The 22,451-nt window shown below is 40.1% G+C and overlaps 1 protein-coding gene across 5 annotated transcripts in view; it reads right to left on the reverse strand.

The window, feature by feature from the left end:
* B4GALNT4 (beta-1,4-N-acetyl-galactosaminyltransferase 4) overlaps nucleotides 1–22,451 on the reverse strand; it is a 923,999-nt gene that overhangs the window by 318,139 nt on the left and 583,409 nt on the right. For 4 of the 5 annotated variants that reach the window (XR_013608736.1, XM_078681274.1, XM_078681275.1 and 1 more), the window contains one exon: nucleotides 10,728–10,795. The exons of the other annotated variant lie outside the window; for it this stretch is intronic. Coding sequence is in view for 3 of the 4 variants with exons in the window: in XM_078681274.1 (XP_078537400.1) it covers nucleotides 10,728–10,795 (68 nt within the window). In the remaining variant the exon portion in view is untranslated. The remainder of the gene's footprint in view (nucleotides 1–10,727; nucleotides 10,796–22,451) is intronic. 5 annotated transcript variants of the gene reach the window in all.

Consider the following 22,451-nt stretch of genomic DNA (forward strand, 5'->3'; position numbering starts at 1 on the left):
TAAATTGTCAAAACAATTTCCAATGAGAGAAGTTGCAGGTGGAGGATATGTTCATATCCCGTGGTCGAGACAAGACATTCTGTTATTTACAAATGATTTTCCAAAATTGAGGGAAAACCCAGTTGAGTGGTACAGGCAAGTTGATAGATTTATCAAAGTGTCAAAAGTTCTGTGGATTGATTTAGATGGATTTTTTGACATTGTTGTTCCATCTGATCTTTGGACAGAATGCAAAATATCGATTAGTTGGCCAAAAGCAGAACCTGAGCGAATTAAAGAAACAGGTGCTCCAAATCCACTTGTAATGGATTTTTATGAAAAAGTAATTGTTTGGATGAAAAACAAAATTCCACCCAAAGAAGTCGATTGGGTTAAAATAGAAAGAACAGAGCAGGAAACAAAAGAATCAGTTCATTCCTTTTATGAAAGACTACTGTTAATCTTTAAACAATACAGTGGTTATGAAAAATTAGATGAAAAAGACATGAGTCATTTTGTCTATAGATTTGTTTATGGATTAAAACCTGAAATTGGAGAAATGATCAGAACTAGTATTGTCGGATGGCAATCACTATCTGTAGATGATATTCTAAGAAAAGCAAAGTATTGCAGTGATGAAATAGAAGTAAAACAGAAGAAGCTGAAGGAGAAAGCCATGTGGGCTCAGGTAAAGGTGGCTGAGCAACAGATTGCCAACATGGGTAATAAGAACACTAATTTTGTTCAAACTGGAAATACAAACCAGATACAAGGAAAGTTTAAAGGTAATAATTTCCCAAAGAAATTTAGCCCAAAGATAGAAGAGATGAAACAAAGATTACCTTGTTTTAATTGTGGCGAAATTGGACATTGGAGGGACGAGTGTCCTCATCCTCCTAAAAACTTAAAGAATCCCTTATTGAATCCACAGATGCAGAATGGTGTTGACCTGCAGCGACAGCTACAGATGCAACAGGGGTTAAACGAATTTAATATTCAGCGACAGTTACAGCAACAGCAACAACAACAGGTGAATAATCGTCAAGACCAATTACCACAACCACCTTTTCCGAATTGTGGGGGAGTTCAAAAATATAATCCAAACGTGGGATTTCAGGGAAGTGAACAGGTAATAAAACCACAAAAACAGCAAAAGCAACAAAGGGTTCAAATGCAAAATGTTTCACAACAATTCTTATTAACAGAAAGTCAAGACAGCGATTCTGATAATTATTGCTGACGGTGCCCGAGAGAGGAGGAAGAGTGTGTTGTTGGAGCCACTCTTGAGGTTGACCAGTCTGGTCCTTATGTAAACGGGAAAGTTAATGATGTAGACATCACTTTTCTAGTGGACACTGGTGCTACCCGTTCTACTGTTAGATCAGTGGAAATAGAAAACCTACCTCTCTCAGGGGATACCATCCAAGTTGTCGGAGTAAGTAATCAACAAATTAAAACTGACTTAACTGATCCAGTACCAGTTGAAATTGGAAACTACAAAGATAAACACAGATTTGTGGTTTGTAATAGTAGTCCAGTAAATCTATTAGGCAGAGACATCCTATGTAAAATGAATTGTAGAATATATTGTTCTCCTGATGGAGTTGAGTTACAAACAATGGAGGAAGATGGTTTATACAGAATGACAATGATGATGATAGAAGCAGAAGAAACAAAATTGTTTCCTGCATTTGAAGAAAAAGATCTACCTGAAGAACTCAAAAGAACAGTGAAATCTGAAATATGGGATTTTACTGGAAATGAAATGGGTCTGATGAAAAATGTAGATCCAGTAAAGATTACATTGAAACAGGGAATAGAATTTCCAAACACTCCACAGTATAAAATGAAAACAGAAACAATTGAAGGTATTACACCTATAATTGAAAAATTAATCAAGCAAGATGTATTAAAGGAAATGAAGAGTAGCTCTTGTAATTCACCAATTATGGGAGTTAAAAAGTCTAATGGAACATTTAGAATCGTACAGGATTTGAGAAAGGTTAATCAAATTGTCGTTCCATGTTGTCCTGTGGTTCCAAATCCAGCAGTAATTCTATTTCAGATTCCACATGATGCTGAATGGTATACAGTCATTGACCTTTGCAATGCATTCTTTACTGTTCCCTTACATCCAGACAGTTATGAAATATTTGCTTTCAGATTCCAAGGTAAGACCCTTGGATGGACAAGAATCCCTCAGGGCTATACAGAAAGTCCTTCAATCTTTAACGAACTGTTAAAAAGATCATTAGAAGACCTAGATTTACCAGGTAGGTCTACGCTAGTGCAGTATATTGATGATTTGTTAATAGCTGCAAAGACAAAAGAAAATTGTGTAACAGACACAATAATTCTGTTAAATCGCCTTGCAGAAGAAGGACATAAAGTGTCCCCAGCAAAACTACAGTTTTGCAAACAAGAAGTAAAATATCTTGGTCACAGAATTGCAAAAGGAAAAAGACAAGTAACAATAGAAAGAATAAAAATGATTCAGGCAATGTTACCACCAAGAACACAAAGACAGGTCAGAATGTTCTTGGGAATGGTAGGTTACTGTCGACAATGGATAAGTGGATTTTCAGTAATTGCAAAACCACTACAAAGACTGACCAAATCAGATGTAAAAGATCCAATTATTCTAAATGATGCTGAGATGGAATCTTTTGAGAATCTGAAAAAGAGCTTATGCCAAGCTCCTGCTTTAGGCATGCCAAATTATGAGAAAGATTTTGAACTGTATTGCAGTGAAAGAGAAGGATGTGCATTATCTGTGTTAATTCAGAGACATGGAAATTTAAAGAAACCTATTGCATACTTCTCTGCAGTTCTTGATCCAATTGCAAAAGCATTACCAGGTTGTTTAAAAGCAGTTGCAGCTACAAGTATCAGCCTTGAACAAAGTGAAGGAATCATTATGGGATTTCCTGTGAAAGTTTTTGTACCTCATTCAGTTGAAATATTATTGACAAGAGGTAAGACTCAACATCTAACAAGTAGCAGATTGACAAAGTATGAGAAAATCATATTGGGAGCAGATAATGTTTCGATTTCAAGATGTTTGAATCTGAATCCTTCTACATTACTGCCTGATTCTGAAATTGTTGATGACATTGAGACAGAACATGAATGTTTAGATGTCATGGAATTCTGCACTAAACCAAGAAAAGACATCAAAGACAGACCTTTGTCTGAATCGGATTTTGTCTACTTTGTAGATGGGTCATGTTTAAGATCAGAAGGAGGTGTCTTAAAAGCTTCATATTCAGTTTGTACAGTCACAGATGTCGAAGAAGCATCATGTCTTGAAGGAGTTCGTTCAGCACAAGTGGCTGAATTGATTGCTTTAATTCGTGCATGTGAGATATCAAAGGATATAAGAGTTACCATCATTACTGATAGTCAGTATGGGTACGGAGTTGTGCATGATTATGGACAACTCTGGTCACAGAGAGGATACATGACATCAACAGGATCACCAATTAAAAATGCAGTTTTCATTAGGAGATTAATTGAAGCAATACAATTACCAAAAGAAATTGCCATTGTCAAATGTGCAGCGCACACTAGAGGAACTGATTATATTTCCAAGGGAAATGCCTTCGCAGATGAAACAGCAAAGTACTGCGCAAGGAAAAATTATTCTTACAATCGGGAGAGGAGTAAAGAAACTGATTCAAATTCATTAATGCTAACAACTGTTGTAGAGACATGGCATGAGATTAGAGATTTACAAAACGAAGCAGAAGATGATGAAAAAGACTTGTGGTTAAGATCAGATTGTAGACCACGTGAAGAAGATGGAGTGTGGGTTTACAAAGATGGCAGAGTAGTTTTACCAAATTGTTTGATTGCTGATATGGCCAGATTATATCATGGTCCAGCACATCTAGGAAGAGATTCTATGGTCAGACTTTTCAGAGAAACATGGTTCAATACCAAGTTTAGAACTATTGCTGAATCTTTTTGTCAAAGGTGTTTGTCATGCCAACAAATGAATCCAAACAGAAAATCAGTGGTGGGGACAGGAATAATTGGTCGAGAAGGTGGTCCCTTTACCAGGTTACAAATGGATTTCATTGAAATGCCTTTACACAATTGTTTGAAATATGTACTTGTAATTGTTTGCTTATTCTCAAGATGGGTAGAGGCTTTCCCTACACGACATTGTGATTCAATTACAGTAGCAAAACTAATGCTAAGAGAAATCATCCCAAGGTACGGTTTTCCAGTCACTATTGAGAGTGATGGAGGAAGCCATTTTGATAACAAACTGATGAAATTAATTTGCGAAGCTTTAAGCATTGAGCAGAAAATACACTGTGCATACAGACCAGAGGCATCAGGTGTAGTTGAACAAATAAATGGAACAATCAAAAACAGAATTGGAAAAATGTGTCTTGAAACAGGAATTAAGTGGACAGATGCTCTTCCACTTGTTTTGATGTCAATAAGAAGTACACCAGATAAAAAGACAGGTTTGAGTCCTCATGAAATTTTAATGGGAAGAGTTATGAGGCAAGCTTTTGTACCTGTAGGTAAACTGTTGAGCATAAATGACAGTGCAATTTTGGATTACTGTAAAAGGTTATCTGATATGGTAACTTCTGTGTCTAATCAGGTGGGAACTGAAGCACAATCAAATGAAAAGGTTTTGACTCATGATCTGAGACCTGGCGATTGGGTCAGAACGAAAGTACATCGGAGAAGGAATTGTCTAGCTCCTAGATGGCAAAAACCTAGGCAGATAATCTTGATCACTACTAATGCTGTAAAGTGCAGAGGATTGAAACGCTGGATACATCCTAGTCATACTATTCCAGTACCAACTCCTGAGAGTTCTGATGTTGAAAGTGACACCACAGATGATTCTGATTCTGAGGCAGAAGACAGAACAGAAGGTGAAGTAGTTCCAGATTCCGAAGATCGACAAGAAAGTCGACATCTGGAAACTGTGCCTGTGAATGGAAATGTAACAAGAAAAGACTTAGAAATCATTGAAATAGATTCTGAAGGTGAAGAGAATCTGTTAAAAGGAAAGATAACTGAGGATTCGGTTGTCTCCATTGAAGACAGAGAAGCTGAACAAAAGGAAGTTTCAGACCAGGAGAGTATCGAAAGGCAGAGAACAAGCTCTGAAGTAAGGAACAAATATCCAAAATCTGGGAAGTTAGAGGTAATTGAAGAAGAAGAAGAGAACGAATTACCGAGTACCAGTGATGGAAGACAAAGTGTTCCTGAAGGAGTGAAATTGCCGAATAGAGAAGTTCCTGAGTCAATTGAAATTTCAGACTACGAAACTGAAGAAAGTGACGTGGAAGGTGAAAGTGAAAACAGAAAGAAAAGGACTTGGAAGTCAGAATCAAATAATTCTGAACCAAAGAAGAAGTACGTGAGAAAAGCAGACTACTGGCCTGGTGGAAGATTGAGAGTCAGATTGATCAAAAAGCCAATAGAACAAGTTGAAGAAATCAGTAGTCAAAAGAGTCCTGGAAAAGAAGTCGGAGTTGGAAGAAAAATTGAAGTGATATCAAGAAAAGGGAAGAGGATAATAAGACCAAATCAAAAATACAAGTCTCCTGAGTGGACTTACTTAGTAATTCCACCTGTTATTGACATATATGATAGTAGTGAAGAAGAAAACGAAATCCAAGAAATTAGTGACAATGATTGAAGTACAGAAATATTAATTTGGCATAAGGCTGAAGAAATCTTGTTAGTTGACACAAGGTCGAAGAAAAACTGTTTAGTTGAAGAAAACTTATGTATGACATAAGGTCGAAGAAATCTTGTTTAGGGTTTTAAAGAGAAAGAAAAATATATTTTAAAAGGGGGGTGTAAATATAAATTTAGAATTTTTAAAATTTATTTTTATTTCTGAGGCTAAATTTAACCAAAAATGCCTTATGTTAAGGAGAACACTTCAAAATGTTCTGTTTTTAAAAGATGCTGTAAGATGACTCTGGTGTGTCTGCTCATTCTAGTTCTGCTCTGGTTGGTTCTAGCTGTGATTATCCCTTTAGAAATAAATAGAGAATTACACAAAGTTAATTTAACAAGCAAAGCTCTGGTTAGCCAAACTAAACATAGTGCATCTGCAAAAGTTATTGATCATCAGCCTAACATTCATCAAGATAAATCAATAGGTGATTTTTCAAGTAATACATTCACAAAGCTTTTGAGTGAATATGTCAAGGTAATGGATGCAAAAGACTGCTATGTCTGTGTTAAGTTACCTGCTTCTGTTTCTGAGGGAGTAACATATAATATGCTTCCTCTCACTTATGCTGTAACATGTAGTGTATTAACTAGTTTATTTTATCAAACTGGACGTTTAGAATATTACTATTCAAATTATGATGACATTTTTGCTAATGTTAAGATTGATAATGTTTTAAATAAGCATAAGAAAGCAAAACAATTGAGAGAATATTTCCTTGTTACTAACGAACTCACATATGAGTATGCTTACAAGAATAATCTAACATGTAAATTAAGTGCTGAAGGAAAGAAATTTTTGAATATGGTTGAAGAGAGAAGAGCAATTTATAAAAGGAATGAATTAGTCAAGCAGACTAAAACTGCTTTCTGGCAGAAAGAGGATGAGAAGTTAAATGGTAAAATGCTTGAAAATATTGCAATTCACATAGACAAACCTGTTAGTGGAAAACTTTGCATTAGAAGAGATAACACACTTTTTGATAATTATTTTGTAGGTGCAAGTAACTGTGAAGATACTTATCAGATTATGGGAGGTTGGGGATTTAAAGGTGGAAAAGATCCTATCTTTCCTGGGATTTATTTTGTTTGTGGTGACAAGGCCTACTACAACCTTCCAGACCATTGGTATGGAACTTGTTATGTGGGAATTGTTTTTCCTAAAGTGTTTCATGTTGACAGAGATTCAGAAGGATTGTTTAAAATTCATAATTATGTAAATAGAGCTAAAAGAGAAACTTTTACTGAAGTTCTGGGAGATATTTTTCAAGCTGTAATTCCTTTTGTTGGTATAACCCTAAATGCAGGGAGAATCAGAAAATTGTCCACTATAGTTGATAGATTATCAACTGACACTGCTGATGGATTTCAATTAGTGAATGTTGAAGTTATTGCAATTAGATCTATGGTAATTCAAGACCGTCTTGCTTTAGACATACTCCTAGCAAAAGAGGGAGGAGTCTGTGGCATTTTACATGTTCAACATTGCTGTACATATATACCTGACGAAAGTAAAAATATTGAAATGTATATTAAGAATATTACACAAATGCATTCAGAGATAATTCCTTTAGAAGAAGAAGATTTTACAGGGAAACTTTCAAAAAGGTTTCAAGCAATTAAAAACTGGTTTCATAATATCGGAAGTTCAATTCTTGGCAAGATTCTGGCACCTTTGATTGTAATAGTATTCATTTTTATTTTGACCAAATTAGGTTGTTTGTTACATAAAAGAAAGAAACAGTTGAAAGAAAAGAAAAGAATCTATAAACTCAGAAAAGAAGAAGAAAGGGAGATCGAATTACAGGAGTTACATAGAGAGCGTCATGTTAATTGCAAAGATTATGCAGAAACAGACTTTTAGGTTTACTGATACAAATGAATTTGAATCGATTTCTTATAAATTTAATTTATCAAAATTTTGAGTGCTGGTGTGGTGATTTGTTAATCACCAGATGAGGGAGTTGATGGAGCGAGATAGAAAACAAAATTTTGTTTAAACTCGCGAAGTCACATTTCCATAACATGAATAATAATATTAATGATTTGTGATATGTTGTGCTAATACAACTTAGATTAAACTTTACACGTGGGGGGACTAACATGTGTGCTCATAAACGTGCATAATTGTTGCATCTTTTTGCTCGTGCAAAATAATAAAATAAATTATTGTTTTCGTTTTTGTCATTACTAACTGCTGCAAACTTAAAAGAAGCATGTGCTTGTTTTGCTTTTCCTTGTCTGTGTGATGTCATTTCTACTATTCTAGGTGCATATGGGTCTCATGGAGAAACGGAGACTGGTAGATATAAACGCTGCTTTATTTGTTTGCAATGGCTAGGTAACATTTGATTAATCGGGTGGGTTAATTAATTAGTCAACCAAGGGGTGGATACAGAATTTACATTATTTCTTACATTAATACTTTTCTTGTGTTTGTTTTATATTAGAAATCATAAGTTGCCTGCTTTTGGGCCTAGTCATTTGAACCGCAGAAAAAGAACTGACATATAATTCTGCAGAAAGTCACGAGACGCCCATTCTGAATTAAAGCGTTTATTGAAGCTGCATTCACAAAGCAAAAACTGATGAGCTGACATCATTCTGTCGGACATGGCCAAGGTCGAAAGTGAACATTTTGTCAGTCCTTAACTTGGCATCCGCGGAAGTTGTACTGAAAGTCTATGGACGCTGCGAGAATGACTTATTACATTTGTTGCAAAATCAGGAAGCTTCTGGCTTCACGTGGAAGAGACAATGGTCCTTATGAGACTTGATTTTATGGAACTTTTTGAGAATTGGGTGACATGTCACTTGTCACTCTCAGCCAATGGGACGTCGAGGATTTCTGAAAACTTTCCTTTGCTAGTTTAGTTAGCGTAGAAAGGTATAAAAAGTCATGCCCTTAGGGTTGGGCTGGCTGCTGCTTTCTGACTTTCCGATGAGGGTGAAGTGCTGCTGGACTTTGCGTGGAGCACGTAAGAATCCTCAAAGAACTTTACTTTAATTTCTATCTATTTAGCTTATTTAGGGACTTAGGTTTTAGAAATGCTAAACTTTAAATATTCACTTTGAATTTTGATTCATTTGCTTAAATTGTATTTTCTCTTAATTCTTTACAGTCATGCTTGCTTTATTGCTAATAAAATTCATTTATAAATCCTCCAAATTATATACCATAATTTAGTAAATAAAATCTTACTTTTGACAAACAAGCTGGTCTTGGTTATTCAGAAGTGTAGGTTACTATTAGCTAGATCACATCGCCTATGGTGGTCGTTTAAATGGTTGGGTTTTATTCTAATGACTATATTCTTTCAGCAAATGTATAAATATGTATATATTTTGTAGATAATGTGTATAAAGATTTATTCTGACCACCTGATTCAGTAGGCCCAAAATATATCAGGTTCATAAATGGGTCCATATTTAGTATAGAATTTTGTTTATAGGTTATGAAGTTGGGTAGCGTTGTTTATGATATATTTTCTATAGCCCGCTGGATCAGCACCAGCAGTTATTTTCAGGGGGCCTCGAAACGGGTCTCTATGGGGCTGTATTTTCTGGCCTCACAGAGGTAGTCCGTTCTCTTTTTTTTTTCTTGCACCAAACTTATTTTGCTCTAGCTGGAATTGGCAGGCTAGATCCTGAGGCCGCTAACCTACGTGCACACTGTAGATCCTTTCATGCAGATTTTTATCATATGATGCGGGACTGAGGGGAAGTATCACAGGTTAGGACAGAAAGTCCTCTCTTTATTTAATGACTTTTCAGGCATCTATCTCCGCGTCATTCTGAGTAAAGCTTTGCTTGTTGGTTAAGTTACCTATAACTAAGGATAATAAAAAAAACTTGTAATTTCATAGATTTAGCGCCTTATTTTTGGTAAGAGTAAGGTTGTGATCCTGCAACCAGCCTCCAAACACACACACAGCTGCACCTGAGTACTTCACAGGTCTTTAAATGAACCATTTACTTGTTAATGAGGCTTTGTTGTTTTTCACCCCTTTTAGAGCCCCTGCAGCCTCTAGGGAGGGGGTGTATGGCGTTATCCATAAATATCTTTATTTAGACCTCGCCCCTACTTGGATAGGCCACACCCCTTTAAGAGGTTTGCCACGCCCCTTTTAGAGCACCCGCAGGTTTTTTCCCCACTTAAAACTCTGCCCGCAGGGTTGCATGAAGGAACCATCAAAAGTCAGATAAAGTATAGAGGACCTGCTAGAGAGTCTGATGGACGGGTTACTCCTTGACAAACCTGACAATTATCCGGCACATGTTATTATATTTTAACAATTGCTGTAAGATATGACACAGATAGAGCCTGCCAAGCCCGGTGTCAGGCCGCACATGTAGTAAAACGCGTAGGTACTTTTTAAAATTGCCATTGTGTAGAACGCTATGCAATTGCTTTGTAGCTACTATGGAGAACCTTAATGCGCACAGTTCGTATATTTGATATTTTATCGGATTTAAAAATGCACTGGCAGCAATGTAACCTTAAATACCAAGCATTAATTCCCGTTTGTTAAAAAATTATATAAATATATTTTTTAAATCCTTCCTTTATACTGAAATGGCTACAAGGAATAGTAACCATGACTTTAGCAGCAGCGCAATGACTCTAGAAGCAAAAAAAAAGGAAGTAAGAAGAGAAATAAAGCATTATTTCCGGCTTCCATTATTGTTGTGTGAAATAATGTCTCCAGCTGGCTCACACCGCTCCTTCTCTTAGGCAAGTGCATCCTTCAGCAGCTGAATTTCACACTGCTGAGGCGTTTAATGTAGCCACCATAACTTCTTTCTCGTTTTTCCCCTCCTGACTAAAATTCCCTGCAGTTCTCCCTAAAAGCCAAGACACAGACCTCATAACGTCGCCCCAGCTCCGATCGAGGAGGTCTCAAATCGATCATACTTTTCATGTAAGGGCGGTCAGTGAGCAGCAGTGCCACACATGGGCACGGTCTGAGGAAACACATGAAGAAGCTCCTACCAGACAGATAGATGGGTGGGTTACCCACAGTTCTTACCGTACAGGTCTGGATGTTTGTGAACTGAACTTGGTGAACTCTCCAGGCGCTGTCCACTCTGATCCCATCTGAAAGACAGGCAACACGGAGAATGAGAACAGACCCGAGGCTAATAACACGCAGCGACACGGAGGCACTGCTTGGTAAGCAGTGTCGAAGCCCATTCAGCAACATCTACACTGCACGGAGTGTCACATCCAGTTCATCAACACCCATCGGGCAGTGTCATTTCTCATCCATCAAACTCTACCGGCCAAACAGTGTCACATCCGCTCCACTGGCTCCCATCAGATCAACAGTGTCACACTCAGAATGCAAAACACCCACTAAAACACTGCTGCGTGCAATCAATTTTTGCAAATGGTGTATTTAATCAAGCCAACATCCAAACCGCAAACGTGCCATTACATCCAATGCAAAAGTCACCACCGGAAAAAGTGAGGCGTCGAATCCAACACCATGTATCGGGAAAAAATGCCACATCCATTCCAACCCGACACTGCAAACTGTTGCATCCAATCCAACAGCAACACACATGTATACAATTCAGCAGCACATGTACTGCAAAGAGTGTTCTATCTAATTCAATAACACCTGCACTGCACAACGTGTAATATACAACGCAGCAGCGCACCTGCACGGCATAATAATATTCAATGCAGCAGCACTGCGCTGTAAACTGTAACATCCAATCTAGCAGCACCTGCACTGCAAACTGTTGCATCCAATCCGGCAGCACCTGTGCACTGCACACAGTGTAGCATCCAATCTAGCAGCACCTGCACTGCAAACTGTTGCACCCAATCCCGCAGCACCTGTGCACTGTGCTTTAAACTGTAACATCCAATCTAGCAGCACCTGCACTGCAAACTGTTGCATCCAATCCGGCAGCACCTGTGCACTGCACACAGTGTAGCATCCAATCTAGCAGCACCTGCACTGTAAACTGTTGCATCTAATCCGGCAGCACCTGTGCACTGCACACAGTGTAGCATCCAATCTAGCAGCACCTGCACTGCAAACTGTTGCATCCAATCCGGTAGCATCTGTGCACTGCAAACAGTGTAGCATCCAATCTAGCAGCACCTGCACTGCAAACTGTTGCATCCAATCCGGCAGCATCTGTGCACTGCAAACAGTGTAGCATCCAATCTAGCAGCACCTGCACTGCAAACTGTTGCATCCAATCCAACAAATGCCAAGCATCCAATGCAAAAATCCCCACCAGAAAAAGCGAGGCGTAGAATCCAACAACATGCATCGGGAAACAATGCCACATCCATTCCAACCTCACACTGCAAACTGTTGCATCCAATCCAACAGCAGCACACATGTATACAATTCAGCAGCACCTGTACTGCAAAGAGTGTTCTATCTAATTCAATAACACCTGCACTGCACACAGTGTAACATACAACGCAGGAGCGCACCTGCACGGGATAATAATATCCAATGCAGCAGCACTGCGCTCTAAACTGTAACATCCAATCTAGCATCACCTGCACTGCAAACTGTTGCATCCAATCCGGCAGCACCTGTGCACTGCACACAGTGAAGCATCCAATCTAGCAGCACCTGCACTGCAAACTGTTGCACCCAATCCCGCAGCACCTGTGCACTGTGCTTTAAACTGTAACATCCAATCTAGCAGCACCTGCACTGCAAACTGTTGCATCCAATCCGGCAGCACCTGTGCACTGCACACAGTGTAGCATCCAATCTAGCAGCACCTGCACTGCAAACTGTTGCATCCAATCCGGCAGCATCTGTGCACTGCAAACAGTGTAGCATCCAATCTAACAGCACCTGCACTGCAAACTGTTGCATCCAATCCGGCAGCATCTGTGCACTGCAAACAGTGTAGCATCCAATCTAACAGCACCTGCACTGCAAACTGTTGCATCCAATCCGGCAGCATCTGTGCACTGCAAACAGTGTAGCATCCAATCTAACAGCACCTGCACTGCAAACTGTTGCATCCAATCCGGCAGCATCTGTGCACTGCAAACAGTGTAGCATCCAATCTAGCAGCACCTGCACTGCAAACTGTTGCATCCAACCCAACAACAACTGCCATGCATCCAACGCAAAAATCCCCACCAGAAAAAGTGAGGCATAGAATCCAACAACATGCATCGGGAAAAAATGCCACATCCATTCCAACCTCACACTGCAAACTGTTGCATCCAGTCCAACAGCAGCACACATGTATACAATTCAGCAGCACCTGTACTGCAAAGAGTGTTCTATCTACTTCAATAACACCTGCACTGCACACTGTGTAATATACAATGCAGGAGCACCTGCACGGGATAATATCCAATGCAGCAGCACTGCGCTCTAAACTGTAACATCCAATCTAGCATCACCTGCACTGCAAACTGTTGCATCCAATCCGGCAGCACCTGTGCACTGCACACAGTGAAGCATCCAATCTAGCAGCACCTGCACTGCAAACTGTTGCACCCAATCCAACAGCAGCACACATGTATACAATTCAGCAGCACCTGTACTGCAAAGAGTGTTCTATCTACTTCAATAACACCTGCACTGCACACTGTGTAATATACAACGCAGGAGCACCTGCACGGCAAACGTATATCCAATGCAGCAGCACTGCGCTGTAAACTGTAACATCCAATCTTGCAGCACCTGCACCGCAAACTGTTATATCCAATCCGGCAGCATCTGTGCTGCGAACAGTCAATCAATCAATCAATCAAAGACATTTATAGAGCGCACTACTTACCCGTAGGGTCTCAAGGCGCTGTCCAATACAACCTAAACTGCATACTGTGTAACATCCAATGCAGCAGCTACATGCACTACAAACTGTATAACATCCAATCAAGCAGTTACTGCACTGCAAACGTTGCAGCATCCAGTCCACTAGCCGCTGTACTGCAAACTGAATAATAACCTATCCGGCAACACACGCAATCTAAAACAGTGACAGATGCAATGAAACAATATATGCACTCTCAACAACGTCAACCATGTTTTGGCAACACACAGTTCACAGCGTCACATACAGTGAAAACATACACACACTTTTTAAAGCAACAAAAACCATTAGCGAAGCAGTTACATTGAGACCCATAGCACCCAGAGGGAAATGCCATACCCCCTCCATCAAACTCTGTATTATACAGTGCCTAAACTGCACAGCATCAATAGAAATCCAGACAAGCATTGTTTTCGGTTCGGTTTAAAGAGTACCACCGAGTGGAGACGAACTGACAGTTTGCAAAAGCCCCAGGGATCCTTTTACAATGAGAAATGAGCCACTTTAACCCGAATTTCTACACTTCTCTATAAGTCTCTCAGAGGTGGTATGGGATGGTCTTCTTTGTCATCAAAACAACTGTGACTATGTCTCTCTTCACAAACAAATCTGCCAAGTATTGCCCTCACTCTGATTAGCTTTGACTTTATGGCCAGCTAGTTTTATGATCGACCCTTTGTTGACCTTCTGTCCATGGATGACTTGAGGCACCTCCTAGTTTCGATCGAACCTCTGATTCTCATCCGGTTGCACCGTCAGAACAGTGCCCGAGTCACTATCAGTTGGCCCTAAAACCAATCATACCAATCAATACCAAATATCCTTTGTCAGCTGCTACCCTAGAAGCTTGAAAGCAACAGTAAAAATAATTGAGAGGATTAAAAATCTCTCATGATTTTGGGATCTCTTAACTCTAATTTGTTCAGCATCGAGCACATCCGAGCCTCGACAAGCTGTCATTGTGATAGCCATTTTTTTGCTCCTCAAGTGTGACACCATATATAAACCTGGCCTTCGATCACTACTTTTTTCTTCAACTTGGAAGAATTCCTATAAGGAATATATTAAAGGTTTGAAATAATTTAAAGTACAAAAACACAGCATAAATATTGTTTTGGAAAAGAATATTTTGACTCACAATATCACCCAGAATATAGGAGTAATTGGTAGTGTTTCCTTACTTTACAAGACTGTTTTAGAGGGCTTCAAAGATGGTCCCTATTTAATCGAGCACACGTGAGGTCATTATGTTTTTTAAGGATAAACAAACTTCTAAAAAAGGGCACTCAATATATGTGAGAACATGATTGGAAGAGATATGGTATGGTGAAGCACATTGATGTTCTGTTCGAAAAAATGGGAGTTCGGAGAAGGGAAAAGATGAACTCGGGTACTGTACTAATGAAGTTATTTTGAAAAAAGGTAGCATTTGAAAGAATTTGTAATAGAAAGTTTAAAAGCTAATAAGCAAGTTGAGGCTCCGATTGACAAAGGTTAGATGATAGAGTGGCATGATAGTAGTCTCTACAAAGGACAGTCAGGGAAAATAACTTTAAGACAAGAATATGACAAAATAATGCCAGTTAAAGCCATGAGAAGCTTCCCACTTTTCGTTCTAAAGAAAAGAAAAGGTTCCTAACCAACAGCAATAGTTTTGCAACTTCATGGCATTCTATAGTTGCACATTGTGTCATTCCATCATTTAGTGGTTGGATTCGGAAAAATATTCTGCATGTCTAAAGTTCTTATGGACCACTGACAGTGTAAATCACACTTTCGGACATTGGTGTTTACGGTTACCGCTAGGTGGTAATTGCAAACGTTTAGCTATGTATATCTGGCCCTAGAGCCTTTCTTTGTTATGTAAACCTTTCACACTGTGGACCTGCTCTTAATCGAAATTTGCATCTTCAACATGCCCTCTGAGGGTCTGGGATCTTTACTAAAATCTCCATTTTTTGTGGAGCTATTAGAGAGTAATCTCTTTCTGAGAATTGGTTATTAAATGTGTCTCTATTTATTAAAGTATATAGGAAGGAGAAGTAGTGCTTAACTGGCAGGGCATGGCACCAAGCTGAGCAGATGCCTCAAATGCATGCTTTTACTGTTTGCAAACAGTGTGGTACAGAGTAAACTCTCTCCATAGAATAAACACTGTTTACACTACCCACGTTTCTGAGCATAATAACTTAATTTCTCAATGTAGGTTCGGTGGCTGAGGGGTTTGATACAGATAAAAACTGTCCATTGAGGTTCCTACTTCAGGGTCGGTTTGGGAAGTCAGACGATGGGTCAGTATTGTGGACAATCTTGAGAAGGGTACACAGAAGTCCTCTCCATGTCAGGATTGGTAAAATTGTGTCCTTAAATTTCAAAGATTTGAACTTGCCGACTAAGGAAGTAGTGGTATGGAAACAGTGCTGGGTCACTGCCGGATATAGTTTGTCTCCAGGTGAACTATTTGACCTATTCGGACCGAGAGATAATGAAACAAAATTACGACCAATACATTGTACTTCTCCATACTCACTAAACATAATGGAGTGGCCATTTTGACCCATAGAGATCACCACTTTTTCCTGGCAGATATTAAAAGAGACAATGAGAGGAGGTTTTTGATGATAAGAGACAGAAGGTAGGGCACCACATGTTCTTCTAGACTTTCTCCTCTAGCGGTCTGCTTTCCTTACGTTTTTATTATTCTAGTGGGGGGTTTCAGTGGGAAACAAAATTACAACGATGCCTTTACCATACATGGTAAGTGTGAGAGTATATATATAAATATATATTCAAGTCAATTCAATTTTATTACTATTTATTTTCTGGAACTCAACTGAGGTCCACATAAAAAAAAAGAACAATACACCCTTAAAACAATCATCAATAAAGCATTATATGAACATTCATGAAAGAGCACATTCACCCCCCAAAAAAATAATACATATGCATGTCCACTGAACAACCTAACTCTGGATGTGAAGAATGTCTAGTACAATGCACTCCATCATAAAAATACTAAACTTTACAATATGACAGTACGTGATGCCAATGTATACAAAATAGAATACACTCTATTATAAAGTGCAAAGGTTTAAAAAGTGCAAATGCGCAAAACAGTCTACGACAAATAATGTGCAATAGCGCAAAGACAATACAACATTCTTCACACTCTATACTAAAGTGCAAAGAAGGCTAAAAAGTGCAAAGGCACAGAACGATCTAGATGAGACAAGTAAGGTACCATAGCAAGCACAAATGTGAAAAGTAACCAAAATTCAAGGCGAAGGGCGCCAGGAGAAGCCAAAGAATTCATATTAAAAATGTTGTAACTGTTAGATCTGGGGGTCTCTAGTTGGCAGAGGTAGGTACCACTGTCCAAATAGGGACCCTTGCTTCTAGTCAGGGCAAGGAGATAACCCTCTGAGATAACCCCTGCTCACCCTCTAGGTAGGTTGGCACGAGCAGTCTAGGCTAACCAGAGGCAATGCGTAAAATATTTGTACCAACACTCACAGTAACACAGTGAAAACACCACAAACTGACTCCACAACAGTTTAGAAAAATAAAGGTATTTTTAATCTAAACTACACAAGACCAAAACGACAAAAATCCAACATACACAGTTCAAGAATATGGTTTCAAAAAGAGTTCTTAAGGTTGCGTTAGAATTCTCTACGTTACGATAGCATTCTCTACTGATGCGTGAAAAGTTCACAGTTGCGTCACGTTTACTCACAGTACCTTTTAGTTGCAACAAAGTTCCAAAAGCAGAAGCTGGTGCGGTGGAAAACAAGCGTTGCGTTGCTCCTGAGACCCTGGGGAGGCGATGCGACAGCCCCGCTGCAGCAGCGGGCGTGTTGCGACGAATCCGGTCTGTATGGGGAGGAAGGCCACTTGTATGGATTCCGGTGCGTAGGTTCCGTATGAAGTCTGTTCTCGCAAAGGCACGATGCGACGATCTCGAAGGGGCTGCGACGATCTCCGGGGCGACGATGCGCGGTCCAGCGGTGATCCTCTCTCTCGCAGCTCCTCGTTGCGTTGATTCTGCGACGATGCTCGCAGCGACGTGATGCGGTCCGCAAGCAAGCGGTGCGGCGTTCTCACCCAGCGACGACAGGCTCTGCGACGATACTCGCAGCGATGTTCGATTCTCCCGCACCGGTCTGGTGCGTCCTGCAAACGGAGGATGCGGCGTCTCTGGCAGCGGCGTCAGGCGCTGCGACGATCTCGACCTCCGTAGCGGCGGGAAACTTCTCGCACTGTCGGGGATGCGCTCCGCAAGCGAGCGATGCGACACTTTTCAAGTTTCAAAAGTCACTCAAGCTTAGTTTCAAGCTTCCCAGCTCAGGTCCAACCTCCAGAGGCCCCACAACTGGATCAAGCACTCTAGGAGGGACAGAACTCTCTCAGCAGAGTTCAGGGAAGCTGGGGGTGATGTCCTTTTGTTCCTGGGACTTCAAAAACAGGGAGCCAGCTCTTCTCAGGCCCTTGGAGATTCCTTCAAGACAGGGGACACAGCACACAGCAAAGTCCTTCCCCTCTCCTTGGCAGCAAAGCAGCAGGTCAGTCCAGCAGAGCAACAGCAGGACAATCTTCCTTCTTCAGTTTCAGCTTTCTCCTTGGCAGAGGTTCCTTCTTGATTTCCAGGATGATCTAATTTTCTGTTGTCAGGGGTCCGGTACTTGTACCCCTAAAGTCTTTGTTCTCTTGGTGCATGTGGGCCCTGAGCCCGGTCTGAACCAGTTCTGGGCGTTTTCTGAGTTCTTTGTTTTGCTGGCTTCTGACTTCCTTTCAGAGTGAGGGGCAGGGTCCTCAGCCGCCCAGCAGGGGGGTGGAGCCAGCATTGTGGAAGGCAGGCACAGCCCTATTCAGCCCAGGTGCTAACTCCTCCCACTACTCCAGTTGCAAATGCAGTCATTCAGCCTAGTGCTGACTCATCCAGGGGAATTCCCTCCTGGGGAATTCCCCAGCCCCTGTCACTCTCAAACCAGACAGTCAATACACAAACAGGCCCAGGCACACAGAAGGGTCAGACAAGAGAACAGCAACTTTCTAAAAGTGCTGTTCTCAAACACAGGATTTAAAAACAACCTTTCCTAAAAGATGTGTTATTAAATTCTGAGTTCAGGGATACTAGATACTTATGTCCTATCTTGTTCCTATGGGAAGAAATGCTGTTAACCACTGTAGCCAGCATCCCCCATGTTAATCTATGGAGCAAGATAGCCTTACAGTAGTGAAAAACGAAAATGGCTGCCATTCACTACCAGAGCATGTCACCTGCACTAGTACATGCTCTACCTTTTACATACACTGCACCCTGCCCAGGGGGGTACCTTGGGCCTTCCATAGGGGTGACTGATGTACACAAAAAGGGAAGGGTTAGGCCTGGTCAGTGGGGACACTGACCAGGAGGACATGGCAGTTCTAAACTGCCCATAGGCACTGCAGTGGCAGGCCTGAGACACCATTTTAGAGCTACTCCTGTGGGTGGCACAATCAGTGCTGCAGGCCCACTAGTAGCATTTGTCATCACCAGCCCCGGCACACCCAGTGCACTTTACTAGGGACTTCATGGTGATACAAATATGCCAAACATGTATATCCAATCAGAATAACAATTTAAACAGAGAGCATATGCACTTTAGCACTGATCAGCAGTGGTAAAGTGCGCAGAGTCCTATTGCCAACAGCCACGGGTCAGGAAAAATAAGGGAGGGAGAAGCAAAAAGTTTGAGGATGATCCTGCAAGAAGGGCCAGTTCCAACAGTAACAAATACGCCTCTCTACTGTCTCAAAAAAAGAGCAATGCCACACATCCATCCCTTCACAAGCATAACTCAGTGTGGGTGGGATTTTTGTTTTATAAACAGATAGGATATGTACAAAGTGCCTTTCCCCACAACACTTGTACAATCTGTAGACAGCTGGGGCCTCGGACAAGGCCTTACTTTTACAATAGTCTAAATGATCTCTGTTTAGGCAATTACTTCAAAAGATTCTACCAAGATAAGAATAAAACTGCAAGAACTAGTTGAAATTTGGTCTAATTCTGATCCTCTTCATTCTAAAAATAATAACTTTTAACGCTTATATATGTTTTTTCTTAGAAAGTGTTCCTCTGCATATTTCTTCACAGCCTAAAGCCATCTTTGGAGGCCTACTAAAAATTAGTCAAACAAAATAACATTGTATGGGTTGAAAAGACAACTAACGTTCATTAAACCAAGTTTAGGAGGATCCCATTCACCAAACCAACTTTACAAGACAAATCATGAGTATAGAGGGAAGAGAGGAGTGGCGCCTGAAGGCACCCTTGCTTGAAGCCATTTGTGTCACCCCTCTTCTTGGCAAACCTTGGTTCCCTCCCAACAAAACAGAGTCCAGGTGGAAGGATGTAGAGCAATTATTAACTTCAAAAGATGAGCGGGAATTCCTAGCGCTGGCAGGTTTCTGCACAGTATCCCCTGGTCAACCCTATTGAACGCTGTGGAGAAATCAATGAAAGCAGTATATATGGGCATACCCTTAGACAGAGGATACTTTTCTATTAAAGTTTGTAAGGCTGTAATGTTATCGAGAGTACCACAGTTTTTATGAAAACCCACCTGCTCAAGGGGAATAAGGTTATTACCAAACGCCCATTCTTGAAGATATAGTAAAATGCTTTTGGCAAATGTTTTACTTTTTGCATCCAATACATCGATTTGTCTATAACTGGCAGGGAAGGAATTTTGTATTAAGGGTGATGATGCTTCCTTCTAGGCTGATGGGATATCACCAGGCAGGTAACAATGCTGGAACAAGGGACATAAAAAGATACTCCATACGGAGGCCTCGTGTTTAATAAGTGCTATCAGGAGTTTGTCAGGGCCCATAGCACCCGAGGTTCTTGCACCTTTGAAAAATCCCTCGATCTCCTTATCTGAGGGTGGACTATATAGTTCTATAGAATCTGCTACAACAGTAAAAGCGAACTGATCACTGCTACTTAAATTACAGGCAGATAATTGAGAAATATACTTGGTCCACACATCATCCAAAATTGGGATAGCCTGGGCGTGACTCTAGCGTCGCAATATTGTGCTATTATGGCCTAATGTTTATGAGGATTACCATTTCCTATCGTCCACCTTTCTGCGTTCTGCCACCTTCAGTCTTGTTCTTTTATGCTTAAGACAATAGATTTCCCCCCATCTCGAAATCAAAGAGAAATTAAATTGCTTCCTAATGAGGGAATTTATTTTATGATCTACCTTTTTTTGTTTTATTTTTAAATCCCAAGAGATCTCAATAGGAGATTTGGGTCGTTTGCCTCTATCTTTACTCCCAATGGCTTGGTGGCAGATCAACTGCCTTTTAAACCAAGGAATGGGGTTATATAATGACAAATCAGGAGAGCCAAAGCCTGCTATTTTTAGACTTTGGTCCAAAGCCTTTATTTAGTCATGTGACCAAAAAGTACACCTATTAAATTTATTATAGACAATATTATCCGTCTTGAGGTTCCATGAATCAATAGCCTTAAACACTAAGCTAACGGACATGGAGAGACCATTATGATCACTTAAATCAGCCCCCAAAACCTCCAACTGTCAACAAACACTGAACATTTGATGGGACACTAACAAATAGTAAATTAAAGATTGACCATATGGGGAATAACAAGTATATGAAGAAGGTGAGTCTACGGGAAATCTGCCATTCAAAAACACAAATTCATGCAGTCTCCAACTTTCCAGGAAACATAAGCCTTTCCTATCTAATCTAACTTTTTCTAGCACAATCACATCAGGAATACGCCATACCTCATCCAATGCAGTATTAAAAAAGGTCATGCAAGCAGCATTTGATAGTTTAGTATTAAAGTCTCCTATGATTAAAACCAAGGTAAATCATCCAGGTGACTAATATTATGGACAAATGAAAACATGGTGTTAACTAGAATCATGAGGCTTACCACGGGGAATATATACATTTACCAGAAAAAAAGATGACAACCCACAACTCTCATTGAACTTAGCCAAATTCAAACAAAGGCAAAGATTTGATGGATGAACAAATGCCTTTAAATGCCAATTAATATTATTTTTGCGTAAAATATCAATTCATCTACAGGCATGGCCTTTTACAGAAGGTTTTGCTAAACAAGAAAAACCAAAATAGATCTCATATGTGAATTATTTACAGATCCGTGTTTCCTGCACACATATAATCAAAGGCTTGAGATGAGTTACAAAATTCAGTTTCAGATTAGACTGCCCATGGCCCGCCATATTCCAGGATACTAGTTTACCCAAGGGTTACCTCCGCAGCACCGGGTGCTTTGCAATGTTGCTGGTTCTTTTCAATATGCCAGCTACCCAACTCCAGTTAGTTAGCTCAACACACCACTCTGGTTCCTGAGCACTCAATTTCTCCGTTTTTGGAATATTTATAACTCTACTCCCCATGTCTCTGCCTGCAGAAATATTGATATGCTTCAAATTAGCAGTCCCCCTCATTAGATCTGTGATTTACCCTGAGAATTCCATATTGGACTGTCCCGATTAGACTCTGTAGTAGGCTCTACACAAAAGAAATCAATTCCTCTTTTAAAAAAATAATCCACATTCTCTAGGATCAGCATTACGATAATCCTAGAGGTAATGTTACTCTTGAGCTCGGCAAAGTAGCTTGGATGAAACATGTAGACCTCTTTGTCTAACACTAAGCAGTTTAGATCCATACTGCTTTTGCACTGTCTTTTAATTGGGGCTCCCGGTTTTATGGTATTTTTTTTTTTTAACATTTCTGTCTGTATTTATCCATATTTTTTTGTCATTTTATCTGTATATATCTGTATTTATTTTTGTCGCAAGCAAAAACAGACGTTTCAGCTAGTATTTTTCCACATTTATTTAAATAGACTGCACACGGTTGTTATAGGTTTAGCTATA

Source organism: Lissotriton helveticus, chromosome 3_1 (assembly GCF_964261635.1).
Source record: "Lissotriton helveticus chromosome 3_1, aLisHel1.1, whole genome shotgun sequence".
Taxonomy (NCBI): Eukaryota; Metazoa; Chordata; class Amphibia; order Caudata; family Salamandridae; genus Lissotriton; species Lissotriton helveticus.